Source organism: Phytophthora cinnamomi (genome assembly GCF_018691715.1).
Source record: "Phytophthora cinnamomi strain GKB4 chromosome Unknown Contig0, whole genome shotgun sequence".
NCBI classification, from domain to species: domain Eukaryota; phylum Oomycota; class Peronosporomycetes; order Peronosporales; family Peronosporaceae; genus Phytophthora; species Phytophthora cinnamomi.
Window position 1 is genome coordinate 1,755,257 of NW_027150933.1, and position 11,626 is coordinate 1,766,882.

An 11,626-nucleotide genomic window follows, 5' to 3' on the forward strand; every position below is an offset into this window, starting at 1 on the left:
ATGGGAGTGAAGAAGGGGGCCGACGAGCGCTCTGCATCGTTGTCAGGTGGGTTCGGGCATTGCGCCCTAGGCTTGGTCATGTTGGTCTTGGTACAGCAGGTACTGCTAAAGAACTCTTTGTAGTGTCTGAAGGGAAACCGAAGGCACGCTGGGGGAGACGGCGAGGCTCCCGGAAGTTTAGCCGTAGTGTATTGCCAAAGGCAAATAGCAAAGTGAATGGGACACGAGGTACTCCTAGTACTGTGGCTAGTGAAGCCGCAGCTACTGTAATCTAGGTTATCGCTAGCTAGTCATCAAGTTTGTCGTTATGAGAATTGGATTTCTGGCTGGTCATCACTTTTACGTTATGCTCAGCTTGCTTTTCGTGTGCACACGATTTGTTGTCGCAGTCACCACGTTTGCCGTAATTGACTGCGACCCGTTGGTGCTGAAGCTGCTAGCCTGGACAGGCTGGAGATTTCCTCCACTACATCCAGCTCACGACCTACGTGCGTCCACAGATTAATCTGCGAGAAGCGGGCATTGTGTTGCACCATCGCTTGCATCTTCTTGACTACCTCCACGGAAATCGGCGTGTCGTGGAAATCCGCGATCATCGGTCCCAGCACAGAAGTGCACCTGAAGTTACCGGGCTCCACCTTCTTCTTCTTCTTGGGATTGTGCTCGTACATCTCCCATTCCTCTCGGATGGCCAATTCAGCAGCCCGAACGTCCTCCAGCGGCTCCAGAACGTTGCTCAGGACCCCGTAGGACATGAAATCCATGACTCGAAATCCGACTTGAACTGGGATCTCAATGTCGATTCCAGTGCTTCCAGGCTTGAGGTTCTCCGCTACCGCCGCGATTTGCTTCAATGCCTTGGTGTACGCTCGGCTGGGGTGTTCGCGTTGGTGCACCCCGCAGAACTGTATGCGTTAAGCAGACTGCAAGCCAACTCATCATCCGTGTATCCGATAACCCAGTTTACTTGCAAAATAGCAGGAAGTGGTGGGAGTGGATAGCGTACTCCTTGTTCTCGGACAGGGCTCGACCACACTCGGCGCTGCAATCTCGACTCGATTAGGATGCTGACGTTGAAGTGTTTTCAGCCATTCTACCGTCCTGTCACCCGGAATAAGCGCTACTTAATCGCCCCCGCCGTTGAATTTGTGAACGCGACGTCAAACCGAAAGCGAAGCACCAATTCGATGGCGGTCTGACAGTCAAAACCACCAACTTTCACGGTCTCATGCGGCCGGATGTTTCCAACGTCTACACTATCATTTCGCACTTTTAGTAAGGATGGAACGAGTGAGTGGGCGGATGTTCTTGTACCTGGGTATGGTCACTATCATGTACGTCGCGCTAACATGGTGCTCCAAGGGGCATTTATGAGAGTCTTGTTGGCTCAGGTGGCGTGAATACACTGAAACTCGCGTTTGACAAGCTTCAATCTTTCGATTCAACTGGCCTCTTCATGGACGCTGTCGCAGCGACGTCAAGGTCGTTGACACCGGATAAGCCAGGACAAGGAATGGACAACGATCTCATTGCTCGGAGCTGCCCAACTTGGAGGAATTGTTGCTCTGCGGATATTTTGTGATGGTCCGACTGGACTTTACCAAATTTTGTGCAGACAAGCAGCAGCCCCCGTCGATGAACTGCAACTGGGACGACGTTGGACCGCTAATGGATGCCTTGGGTGATACTGAAATTTCGCTTGTCAAACGCGTTGGGCGGGTGCGCGTCCATATAGTGAGCCGGTATTGAGACTCAATGCTACGATGAGATCACTGTGTTGCGCATGCTAGCAATGAGTTCGAACTTGGAATATCTTGAGGTGGTCGTATCGCAGCGAGGATATCTATACCGCGACGAATCCAAGAAGCACGACCCCATGCCTGCTCACTGGCAGCATCGACCGCTTCCGAAGAAGAGCAAGCTTGCGTTATTAAGTATTATATCGCCGGTGGAACCGAACAAGAAGGTGAAACATGCGCTATGTGCATGCATGATCAATCGAGACGTGTTGTCCAACATATTCGCCTTTGCAGGAGCAGTGGAAAATGTTCCTTTTCCAGGAGTCAGCGGGATTTCAAAGTGTCACCAGTGTTTGAAGCTCCATCGAAGTTTTAACCTGTTTTTTTACTTTTAAAAAAGCAAAATTCAAATGCCTAATTGAACACTCCCACATCCAACTTCAAGCGTCACCTGTTAGCACAACATCCAAGTAACATTAACCAAATAATCCGTGTTTTATCCTGACCCTAAACATCGCCTGGCAATCATGGCGCGGCAGTCCTCTTTATGTTGTCTTCGATCAGGAATAAGAGGAAACGCGCGGAGATCTCTTCTTCGTAGACCTCTTGCCCATCGATGTTGATCACCGTATAGCAGTCCACATTCAGGAGATACCTCCATCATTCCTGGCCCACGTGCACCAAGGCGGACAATAAAGCCAAGGCTTCCTGTAGTTTTTGATATCCTTTTTGGAAGGCCTTTTCATCGGAATAGAGAGGTCGCGGCTCCTCCCATTAGTGGCGGTGCACCTCGTTGCGCGTGGGCAGCTCCACCTCCAGCCGCCGCTTGGGCGCGTCCTAGACCACCTCCTCCCGTTCAGCCCACCCGTAGTGGACGCAGCACTCCAGTGCCTTGCTCCACGGCGTCCGAAAGCCCCAGCGCTGCCTCAGAACGGTATCAGACGTCAGCACCATCCGCTACCTGTCAAAATTTAGACTGGCGGCTTGGATCCTTCATACAGAATTGAACAATTATAATGTTTCGCAAGTATTACTCAATTGTTTTAACAATTATATTAAATATACTAGTGTAGTATATAACGGATAATGCCAATTTGTATACGGTACAAAATTCCTGTATTATACCTTCAGTTCCCAAAAGATACTCAAATTGGATCGGTACACTAATTCTAGTCCAACACAGACTCTTCGCTGTCCCAAATCGTAAACTCATTGAAACAGTCCTCACTAAGAGCACCTCTGTTGTCGCTCACGTCGTTAACATTTTCTCCAATGCCCTCCTTCTACTTTGAGCAAAAGAGCTCGCCGTAAACGTTGTGTCTCGCCACATGTCAATCTCCAAATCTTGGAGAAAACCCAGCTGCTGCCACCGAGCGCTCCACGACGTCAGCTGTAACATCGCGCCAAGCGACGTTCACCCAGTTCGCCACGGTCTCAATCGATGGCGGCTTTGGATTTCCTCCGCGAGTGTAGAGCACAGCATCAGACTTCTTCCAGCTGTCAATGACGGCCGACAGTTTGTCCTTGAACGACTTGTAGATCCCGATATCTCCCGCGTGCACGTAGGTTGTCAATTGTGACGTGGACGTCCGTCTGCCAATGAGATGGCAGATGACTCCCACGTCAATTGCTAATGATTACCTTTCTGTTTACGCTGTACAGCGTAAAAAGACTGGTCAATATCAAGAATAATCATGATTATGGGATGCATAAACATGGACTTCCGTGCGACCTCATTGGCTTAAAATCCTTGATATGTTCAAGAATCAAGTTTTCGAGCCGAACCTTTGATTATGGGACGTGACTCGCAAATTTGGATCAAGCTACGTTTGGATTAGTAAATTCTCATTGGTAGATCAGGATAGAATTAGGACCTGAGATTGATATACTTTAGGATGGGACCTGTAACGGGGTTACACATACAAGTGGCTGCAAGCCACTTGTGAATTTGACAGATAGGTTATCTGTTAAAGGTTTTGGATACTTCCTCACATTGGTGTAAGACACACCAATGGATACATTGAGGTGGACCACCACAATGAGTGGGCCACACATACGAAAGATCCTATTGGTAAAAAGCAGCATCTTTCTACCAATTAGAGACGTGCATATTGGCGGGGCCCTGACAGCCAGCCGCTGTCAACCCTTTCATAGATGATAAACAGTTTTAGCAGATTTTAGAGGAATATTAATTTACAAACAATACAGTTCTCATTTTACCTAATCTAAGTCACTTGGAATCCTATCTTACTTAACTTACATTTGTGTATTCAAATATAATTAACCTAAGTAATTACGAAGTACTTACGCTTCCTCATACACGTTGCGCAACGTGTAAGCTAAAGTAGTGAGTCAAGTTAGACCCACTACACCTGGTAGCACTTAGTAGTCCGTCCAACGACCGACTGCTTGACGTTCGTACGCGGCGTACGAACGCGGAGCCGAGAACCACATGAGCACGGAGGTGCCCATGGAGAGCTCCAACACGCCTGCAACGCATGTTGCACGCGCTGACTGCCCCCACCTGTCTGACCCAGAGTGGAAAGCCCTCCAACGAGTGTCAACTAGAGATGGTTTTGGATTGGAAGAGTAAAGAACGTTTTAAATGTCCCAAAACGTTTTAAACCGTTTTGAAGTGTCCAAAAGTCCAAAAGTCAATGTGCCAGGATCTTTGGAAGCTACCGCGAACCCATAAACGTCTAGCAGTGCGAAAAGAGCTTCACCATGGCGACATCACAACGAAGTGCAGCCGACTTGCCAGCGAACTTATCGCCGGTGCCTCCTCCTCATGATCTGCTGGATTCTTCCCATCAAGAAGGGCGTTGCGATCGCCCCCTGGCTCCGTCTTACGGAGATCTAATCGCTACAGCCCTTATCGAAGAGAAAATCTAGAGCCAAGTTCGTCAAGGAACGTCTTGACATCCCCGGCAGTCGCGCACAGGGTGATGTTCTCACCTCAGCAAGGCTCACATACTTCAGCGTACGCGCTCACACCACCAGCTCCTGTAGCGTCGCCCCGTCAATCGACTCCGGCTCGATCATCCAGGTCAGCAACCCCCGTGCGGTCACCCCGAACTCCTCGTACAAAAATATTGTCAACTCCAACACGACCACCCCGTACTCCCCGTACTCCGTGTACTCCAGCATCGTCTAGGCGATCTAGGCCTTCACCGTTGAAGACCGGGCGACCGCGTGACATGATTTGAAAGCACTACACCATTGAACGCGAAAACGGCAAAAAACACAGGCGTTGCATCTACTGCGGTACGCTCAAGAAAAATGGTAAACCTAGTGGGAACTTGTTGAACTACTTGGTGAAGCCTAACCAGTGCCCTAGCGTCCCTATAGCTATTCAAACTTCACTACGACCTGTATCGGTTCCAGTACCAGCGACGACGAAAGAACCAAATGTGGAGCCTGCATTACATGATATTGATCAAGATGCTTTTGATCTGGCACTAGCTCGAGTGTTTTTTGTCTGCGCACTGCCTTTCATTCTTGTGGAAGCTCAAGTATTCGAGACTTTATTGCTTTGGTGGCTCCCTCTGTCAAAATACCGTCGAGGTACAAGCTCAGTATGGTGCTGTTAAAACGAGTGAGGGATGAGATTCGTTTGAAGGTCATCCAGATGATAAATTCTCACACATACGTGTCACTCGTTACTGATGGATGGACGGATACAAACGGTTCAAGCATTATTAATTTCATGGTAGTTGCACCCGGGTTGCCTTCGCTCTATTGGTCGTCATGGTCGACAAGGTCAAAAAGACATACCGCGCGCTATCTTGCGGGAGAAATTGACAAAGTAATTGGAGAAGTGGAGCACGAGACCACAGCCCAAGTGGTTGGAGTTGTCACTGATAATGCAAAGAACATACGAACCGCGACGAACCAAGTTCAGAGTAGGCGCCCAAATGTAATCAGTGGTGGATGCTCGGCCCATGTTTTGAATTTATTGATGCAAGACATCAGCAAGTTTCCTGTCGTTAAAGCTGTTTTATCAAAAGCCGTGGCTCTCACTCGCTTTGTACGGGATCATTTGGCACTTTATGACGAGTTCAAGCCGCTACAGCAAGGCTTACGAGACGCGGGTTCCAACGCCAGAAATCTGGTTTTGCCAGTCCCAACGCGGTGGTATTCGGCGCATGCTTGTCTTCGCAATGTGTTGAATAGCCGAGAGACGCTGGAGAAACTTTTCTTGAATCCCGATTATGAGCGGTTCATGGACCGATATCCTGGAACTGCGTCAAACCGGAATAAACTTCTCTATGTGATTGCGTTGGTTCGTGACGATGTCTTCTGGAACAGCCTAAGAACTATAGTTCGACTATTTGATCCCATAATCGAGGCGCTTTGTGCTCTGGAGGCTGACAATGGGTTTGTGTCAGGGATCTATCGATGGTTTAGGTGGTTGCGATATCACACCGTGTACGGTGTGGCGTCCCCCGAACAGGAGCCAGATTCATCCGAGTCGGAGAATGAATCAGACGAAAGCGACTACGAGGAGTATGATTCTGCACAACAGCAAACTCTAACTGGCATTGGGGCGCTCAGCGACGTGTGTCCCCCTGCGGACAACGGAGTAGCAATTGGTGAGGCCTCACAAGCCGATGTTGCCAACACAAATCTCACCCCGGTTAGTCTTGATCATCTTCAAGGTCTTTTTCGCGAGAAGATTCAGAAACGGTGGAGATACGTCCACACAAACGCAATGGCAGTAGCATTCTTGCTGGATCCGTCGATGAACATCGACGATTTCGTGGGTTCTGACGACGAGCAAGTAGACGATCAAGTGTGTATGCTGGCCGAACGATTCGGATTGATATCCTCCACGAGTGTTGCTGCGTTACCCGCTGAAATTCTCAGTTTCAAAAGCTTGAAACGGAGTGGTGGCGAAGCTCTACGAGTAAAATATGCGGAATCCAGCCCGCGAGACTACTGGGGTGCACAAAGCCAGAGAAAATATCCTCTTCTGAAGAAGCTAGCTGACATTGTATTTGCGATACCGACTTCTTCAGCAGCAAGCGAGAGAGCGTGGAGTATCTTTGACCACATTCACTCAAAGAGAAGAAACCGACTGTCTGTGGAAAAGGTCGACATGCTGGCTTTTGTCTACATCAACTACGGCGCGCTCCAGAAGGATGAACTAGACCTTGCACGCCACCAGTCATGTCCCGAGAGTGTAGATACAGAATCATAAAATTTCATCAAGCAATATGACGCAAATTGTCTTGTATCTGCTTGACCATATTCTCGCGACGTCAGTCTTCTCATCAAAGCGATTCAGGCCTGCAACCCACAAGGTCTGAAACCAGTCAGACTAGAGCGGATCGAAAAGGCAATTGGCGACTAAGCATAAACCGCACTGCGTTGTGCAACACAGTGAGGGAGTTTGTGTCGCTGCATTCTTGCATAACTACGTCGCAAAATGCATCAAAGTCATCGAGGTGGTTTCCACGCAGCATTCATTGAAAATTAGACGCGTATTGCTTCTTGGTCGTGCACTACTGCGCTCTCTGAAGTGTAATGTACCGATGAGTTTGAATCAGCAGCCATTTCCCATGGCACAATGCAAGAAGTTGCTCCATTTTGTAATCCGTTTACAGAGGCTCGTCCGTCAACACGCATCGGGTAGCAAACTTGGGGGTGGTACTCGTAGTACCGCACACGGAACTGCCACATACCGCTGTTCGCGCCAATATCCATGGCGTACTGCAGTAGAAAACGTTCTCGCAAGATGCGACCAGCCAGCGATACCAATTCGTCGGCCGCGATGGCGTTGCCCTTTCCCAGCAGGTCTGTAAGGTGCGCGGCCGTCCCCGAAAAGCCTTGCGTAGTGATGTCCTGCATCGTACTCTTGATGTCGTACGGCATGATGACCAGGATAATGCAGTCGAATTTGCGTATCTTTTCCTCCTCGAGGTGGTAGGCGCGGAAGCGGTTGGGCACAGGAAACTCGGTGCGCGAAAGTCTTGGACTCGTCCAGGGACAGCCGCGACATCATGAACTCATATCAATTTGTCGCGTGGCTCTTCAACGCCTCCTGCTTGACTGCCAATATCTCCCGCAGCTTTAGTAGCATTGTTTCGGCTTGATGTATAAATCCGTGCTGAGCAAGTACTGGCACTAGTCAATCCAGGTCTTTCACTCCGCACCGTCCGCTCCTGCGTGTCGAAGCATGGACAGCAGCAGCTTCTGCACAACGTGGAACGCCACATTCACGGACATGCCTGTGAGCGAACTGGCGTCGCACGAGAACAGCGACTTGTAGCTTGAGTGGGTCTCCAGCACCGTCGCAGCGCTCGGGCCACTACCAGCCATCACGAGACTCTGGATCATTGCCCAGAAGGCCGGGTCTGCTTGGGCTCGGGCTACTTTGTCAACCGCTCGCTCTCCTCCTGTATCCACTCCAGTAGCGCGCTGCAGTAGTGCTCCTGCTGCCACAGCACCAGGTCGCTAACCAGCGGGCGGTCGTCCCCACGCGCAACGACGCGCAGCAGCACCAACTCGTACAGATTTCATAGCATCGGAGGTACCTTTCAGGAGGTCTTGCAACGCGAGCCCACAAGTCTTGAGCACATCGCGGTACTCGCGGCTGGAGTGCACCACGGCCACCTTGCCCAGCGGCTGCGTGTGCACGTGTACGAGCTATGGCTGGGGGGGTACCTTGCTCTCGAGCGACAAGATCTGCGCGAGCAGCTTGGCCAAGTACTTGATCGCCTCGGTCAACTCGGTTCCCCATCACGCCGCCGTATTCGTCGTTCTCGTTGTTGTAACGTTGGCAGGAGCGCAGGTCTCGACTATGCTTTAGTGCGTCCTCTCCCCTCTTTTGCTAAAGTACATGACGGACAATATGAATGCTGTGCGCCTCACCAGTGTCAAAACTCGGACCTCTTGTTGAGAATATGCTATTTGATAATTTGGACAAATTTGGATTTTGAACGGAATTTCGGACATTTTCTGGAAGCATTTTGGACTGTTTAGAAGTCGTCCAAAACCATCCCTACTGTCAACAGTCATTGGAGAAGCGGCGATAGCTACGATGCTGCGTACGCTATCGCCGACGGAACAACATGGTGTTGCTCTGGGGTTCATCATGAAGGAGCAGCGTGATGCTGCTTCCTCAGTGACGGCGTCGTCAGGGACGACACCGCGTGCTCAACCATTAAAGTTGAGCGTAAGCAATTACGTGGGAAGAGAGGGCGAGCCTCTCCTCCGATGGCTTGTCGAGCTCGACACAGCCATAGCGGCTCGACGCATCGTCGACCCGCTGTCGAAGGTCGCGTTCGCCATGTCCTGCCTTGGCGGACGCGCAAGGGGTTGGGCGTATGGGCGCCGACTCTCCGATCCTACGTGCTTCAGCACGTACGCAGTGTTCAAAGAGGAGCCCAAACAAGCGTTTGAGCCCTCGCAAAACGAGTTCCGGTCGAGGTCGGAGTTCCTCGACCTTCAGCAGGGTAAGCATGACGTCCATGCTTACGCGCAGCGCGCACGATATTTGGTATCAAATATCGTGACTAACCCGATTGACGAGGCGACCAAGGTCATCACGTTCATGAAAGGACTTAGATATGGGCCCGTGAAGACCTATATCTTCCGAGAGTACCCGAGTACTCTCGAAGCTGCAATAGCCCTTGCCATGCAAGAAGGGTTTAGCCTGCGGCAGGCTAAACGCCATACAAATGTGCCGAGGCCGCAACCGCGCCCGGTAGCGAGGCCGGGAGGTCCGGAACCAATCGACCTCTCGAACGCAACAACTGCTGGTTACCAGCAGCACGGAGGCAACGTGCGATGCTTCCGTTGCGGAAGGATCGGTCACTTTGCACGGGAGTGTACAGCTCCCATGCCCCCTGGAGGTGGCCGTCGTGGCGATGCTAGGCATCGCCGCGGACCAACAAAAACCGCGAACATCCAGTAAGCGCGGGGCGCCCTACTGGTAATGCAGTCGCGCGTGTCGACATCGGGCACGCGACACTCAGGACTGCAACCCCAGTGAGATTAGCTCTCACTGCAAGAAACAAGATGACAGGCCGAACCTAGTCATCTTGAAGGTTTACTCGAAGAGAGCGAGTGACTCTCTTCGAGCTTTGGTAGATTCAGGCGCGTCGAACAACTTTGTTCGACTACGAAGCCTGTCGAGACTTGACTTCGAGGAGGTAAATGTACCTCGAAGTCTTCTGGAGGTACGACTGGCAACAGGTGCCATCGTGAAGACCGAGAAGCGCATCGTGAACGTGCGCTTCTCGTACAAACAACGAGTGTTTGTCGAACGCTTCATCGTCCTGGACCTGGACGATAAGTTCGACGTAGTAATGGGCATGCCGTGGCTTACACGGCATGATCCGGTAATAGACTGGAAGAAACGCACGGGCGTGCGCTTCGGTCGCGACTGCAGAACGGAGAACAATGGCCCTGTTACCGCAGCGCACGCACCAGCAGGTGCGCGCGGCTTACCAGTCGAGACAGCGCTTTATGCCACTGTCCCGGAGTGCCCAAGGAGTGCGCGAGGGCGCGCACAAGTGAAACCCGCGTCGGCAATGCTGCCGACGTCGGAAGAAAAAGATGTGTTGGTTCCGGGAACCAACACCCACGTTCAAGCGTGTAAGGGACAGTCCCTGACCCGAAGAGGTCAGGTCGACGACGATGCACCCTCGGTCATGAGGGGCTCCGTCAATGAATGGCGTCGAGGTGACAAAGGCGTATCAACTCCGGGAGTTGACGCTGCAAACAGTGCGGACGGTTGCAAACGTACCGCACTGACCCAATTTGTATGCTGTCGTGCAGCCGGGCTGCACGGCGAAGCGCCATGCGATCAAGCCGGGCTTGATATCTCGCGCCCGCAGACAGGGTCTGCCGGCGAAGGAACACCTTTCCGTGCAGCCCGGCTGCACAAAGGAACATGCGGTCAAACCGGGCTTTACACCGCGCGCCCGCGGACAAGGTTCGCCGGCGAACAACTGTCCATAGCCGGGACTGGACCAGAAGAACCACCGTGCGGAGCTGGGCTGCGCACAACAAGAAGATGGCGCATGGGGAAGAACGCTGCGCAAGTCTCGGTCCGGTACCGAGACGCTACAAGAACTGTCTGCCGGGCAGACAGAGGCGATGACGCCAGGCGTTGAGACGCTGAACGTCTTGACGCGCACCGATACTGGATTCCAGTATCGTGAAATGTAACTCGCTAATCCTCCGACGACGGCGTCGGAGTTGACTTCGCTTCCAGTCATGATCTGGAAGCGCTTCGCACGCGACTTGCACGATGGACGCATCGAGCAGGTCTGCGTTCTTTCGGACAGCGAAAGAACGAAGGGCGAGAGCGAAGAGCTGAGGGAGCTCTTCATGGGAAGTACCACTGAGCGTGAAGACACTCTCGGTGCAAAGACGAAGCGAGTGCGCTTCGAGGAACAAGACTGGGACTCGTTTATGTCGAGTCCCTATTACCAATTGTTGAGGGAGTACAACGACGTACTCCCGGAAGAGATTCCTGCGGAGCTTCCGCAGGATAAGGGTATACAGCACGAGATTGGTCTCGTGCCGGGCACGAAGTACTGTGTCACGCGGCAGTGGCCACTGCCGCGAGAGCAAGTAAAAGCAATCGACGACTTCTTTGAAAGTCGTCGCAATGCTGGACAAGTGCGGGAACCAAAGTCCCCGCACAGTGCTCCGACGTTCTGTGTCAAAAAGCCACAGGACGGATGACGCATCGGTCATGCGTATAACAAGCTGAACGATGCGACGGTACCGGCGCAGACGCCGATACCGCGAAAAGATGTTATCATCGATTCGATGGCCGGGAGCACCGTTTACAGTGCTCTCGACTTGCGAGATGGATTCTACCAAATCCTAATGCGTGAGAGGGATATCCCTCTCACTGCAGTGAGCACGCG

General features: G+C 51.8%; 2 protein-coding genes across 2 annotated transcripts; both read right to left on the bottom strand.

Annotated features, from left to right (window-relative positions):
• Positions 1-389: 389 nt before the first annotated feature.
• Positions 390-7,613, bottom strand: IUM83_01983 (Nuclear pore complex component (sc Nup85); the record flags this gene model as incomplete). Its single annotated transcript, XM_067925878.1, has 2 exons — positions 390-905; positions 7,380-7,613. The coding sequence occupies 2 exons, from the start codon at positions 7,611-7,613 to the stop codon at positions 390-392; spliced, it is 750 nt and encodes a 249-aa protein (XP_067800780.1).
• Positions 7,614-7,883: 270 nt separating this feature from the next.
• Positions 7,884-8,363, bottom strand: IUM83_01984 (Nuclear pore complex protein Nup85; the record flags this gene model as incomplete). The annotated part of the gene is made up of 2 exons (XM_067925879.1): positions 7,884-8,195; positions 8,253-8,363. 2 exons carry the CDS (start codon positions 8,361-8,363, stop codon positions 7,884-7,886), a joined length of 423 nt encoding a protein of 140 aa, XP_067800829.1.
• Between the last annotated feature and the right edge of the window lie 3,263 nt (positions 8,364-11,626).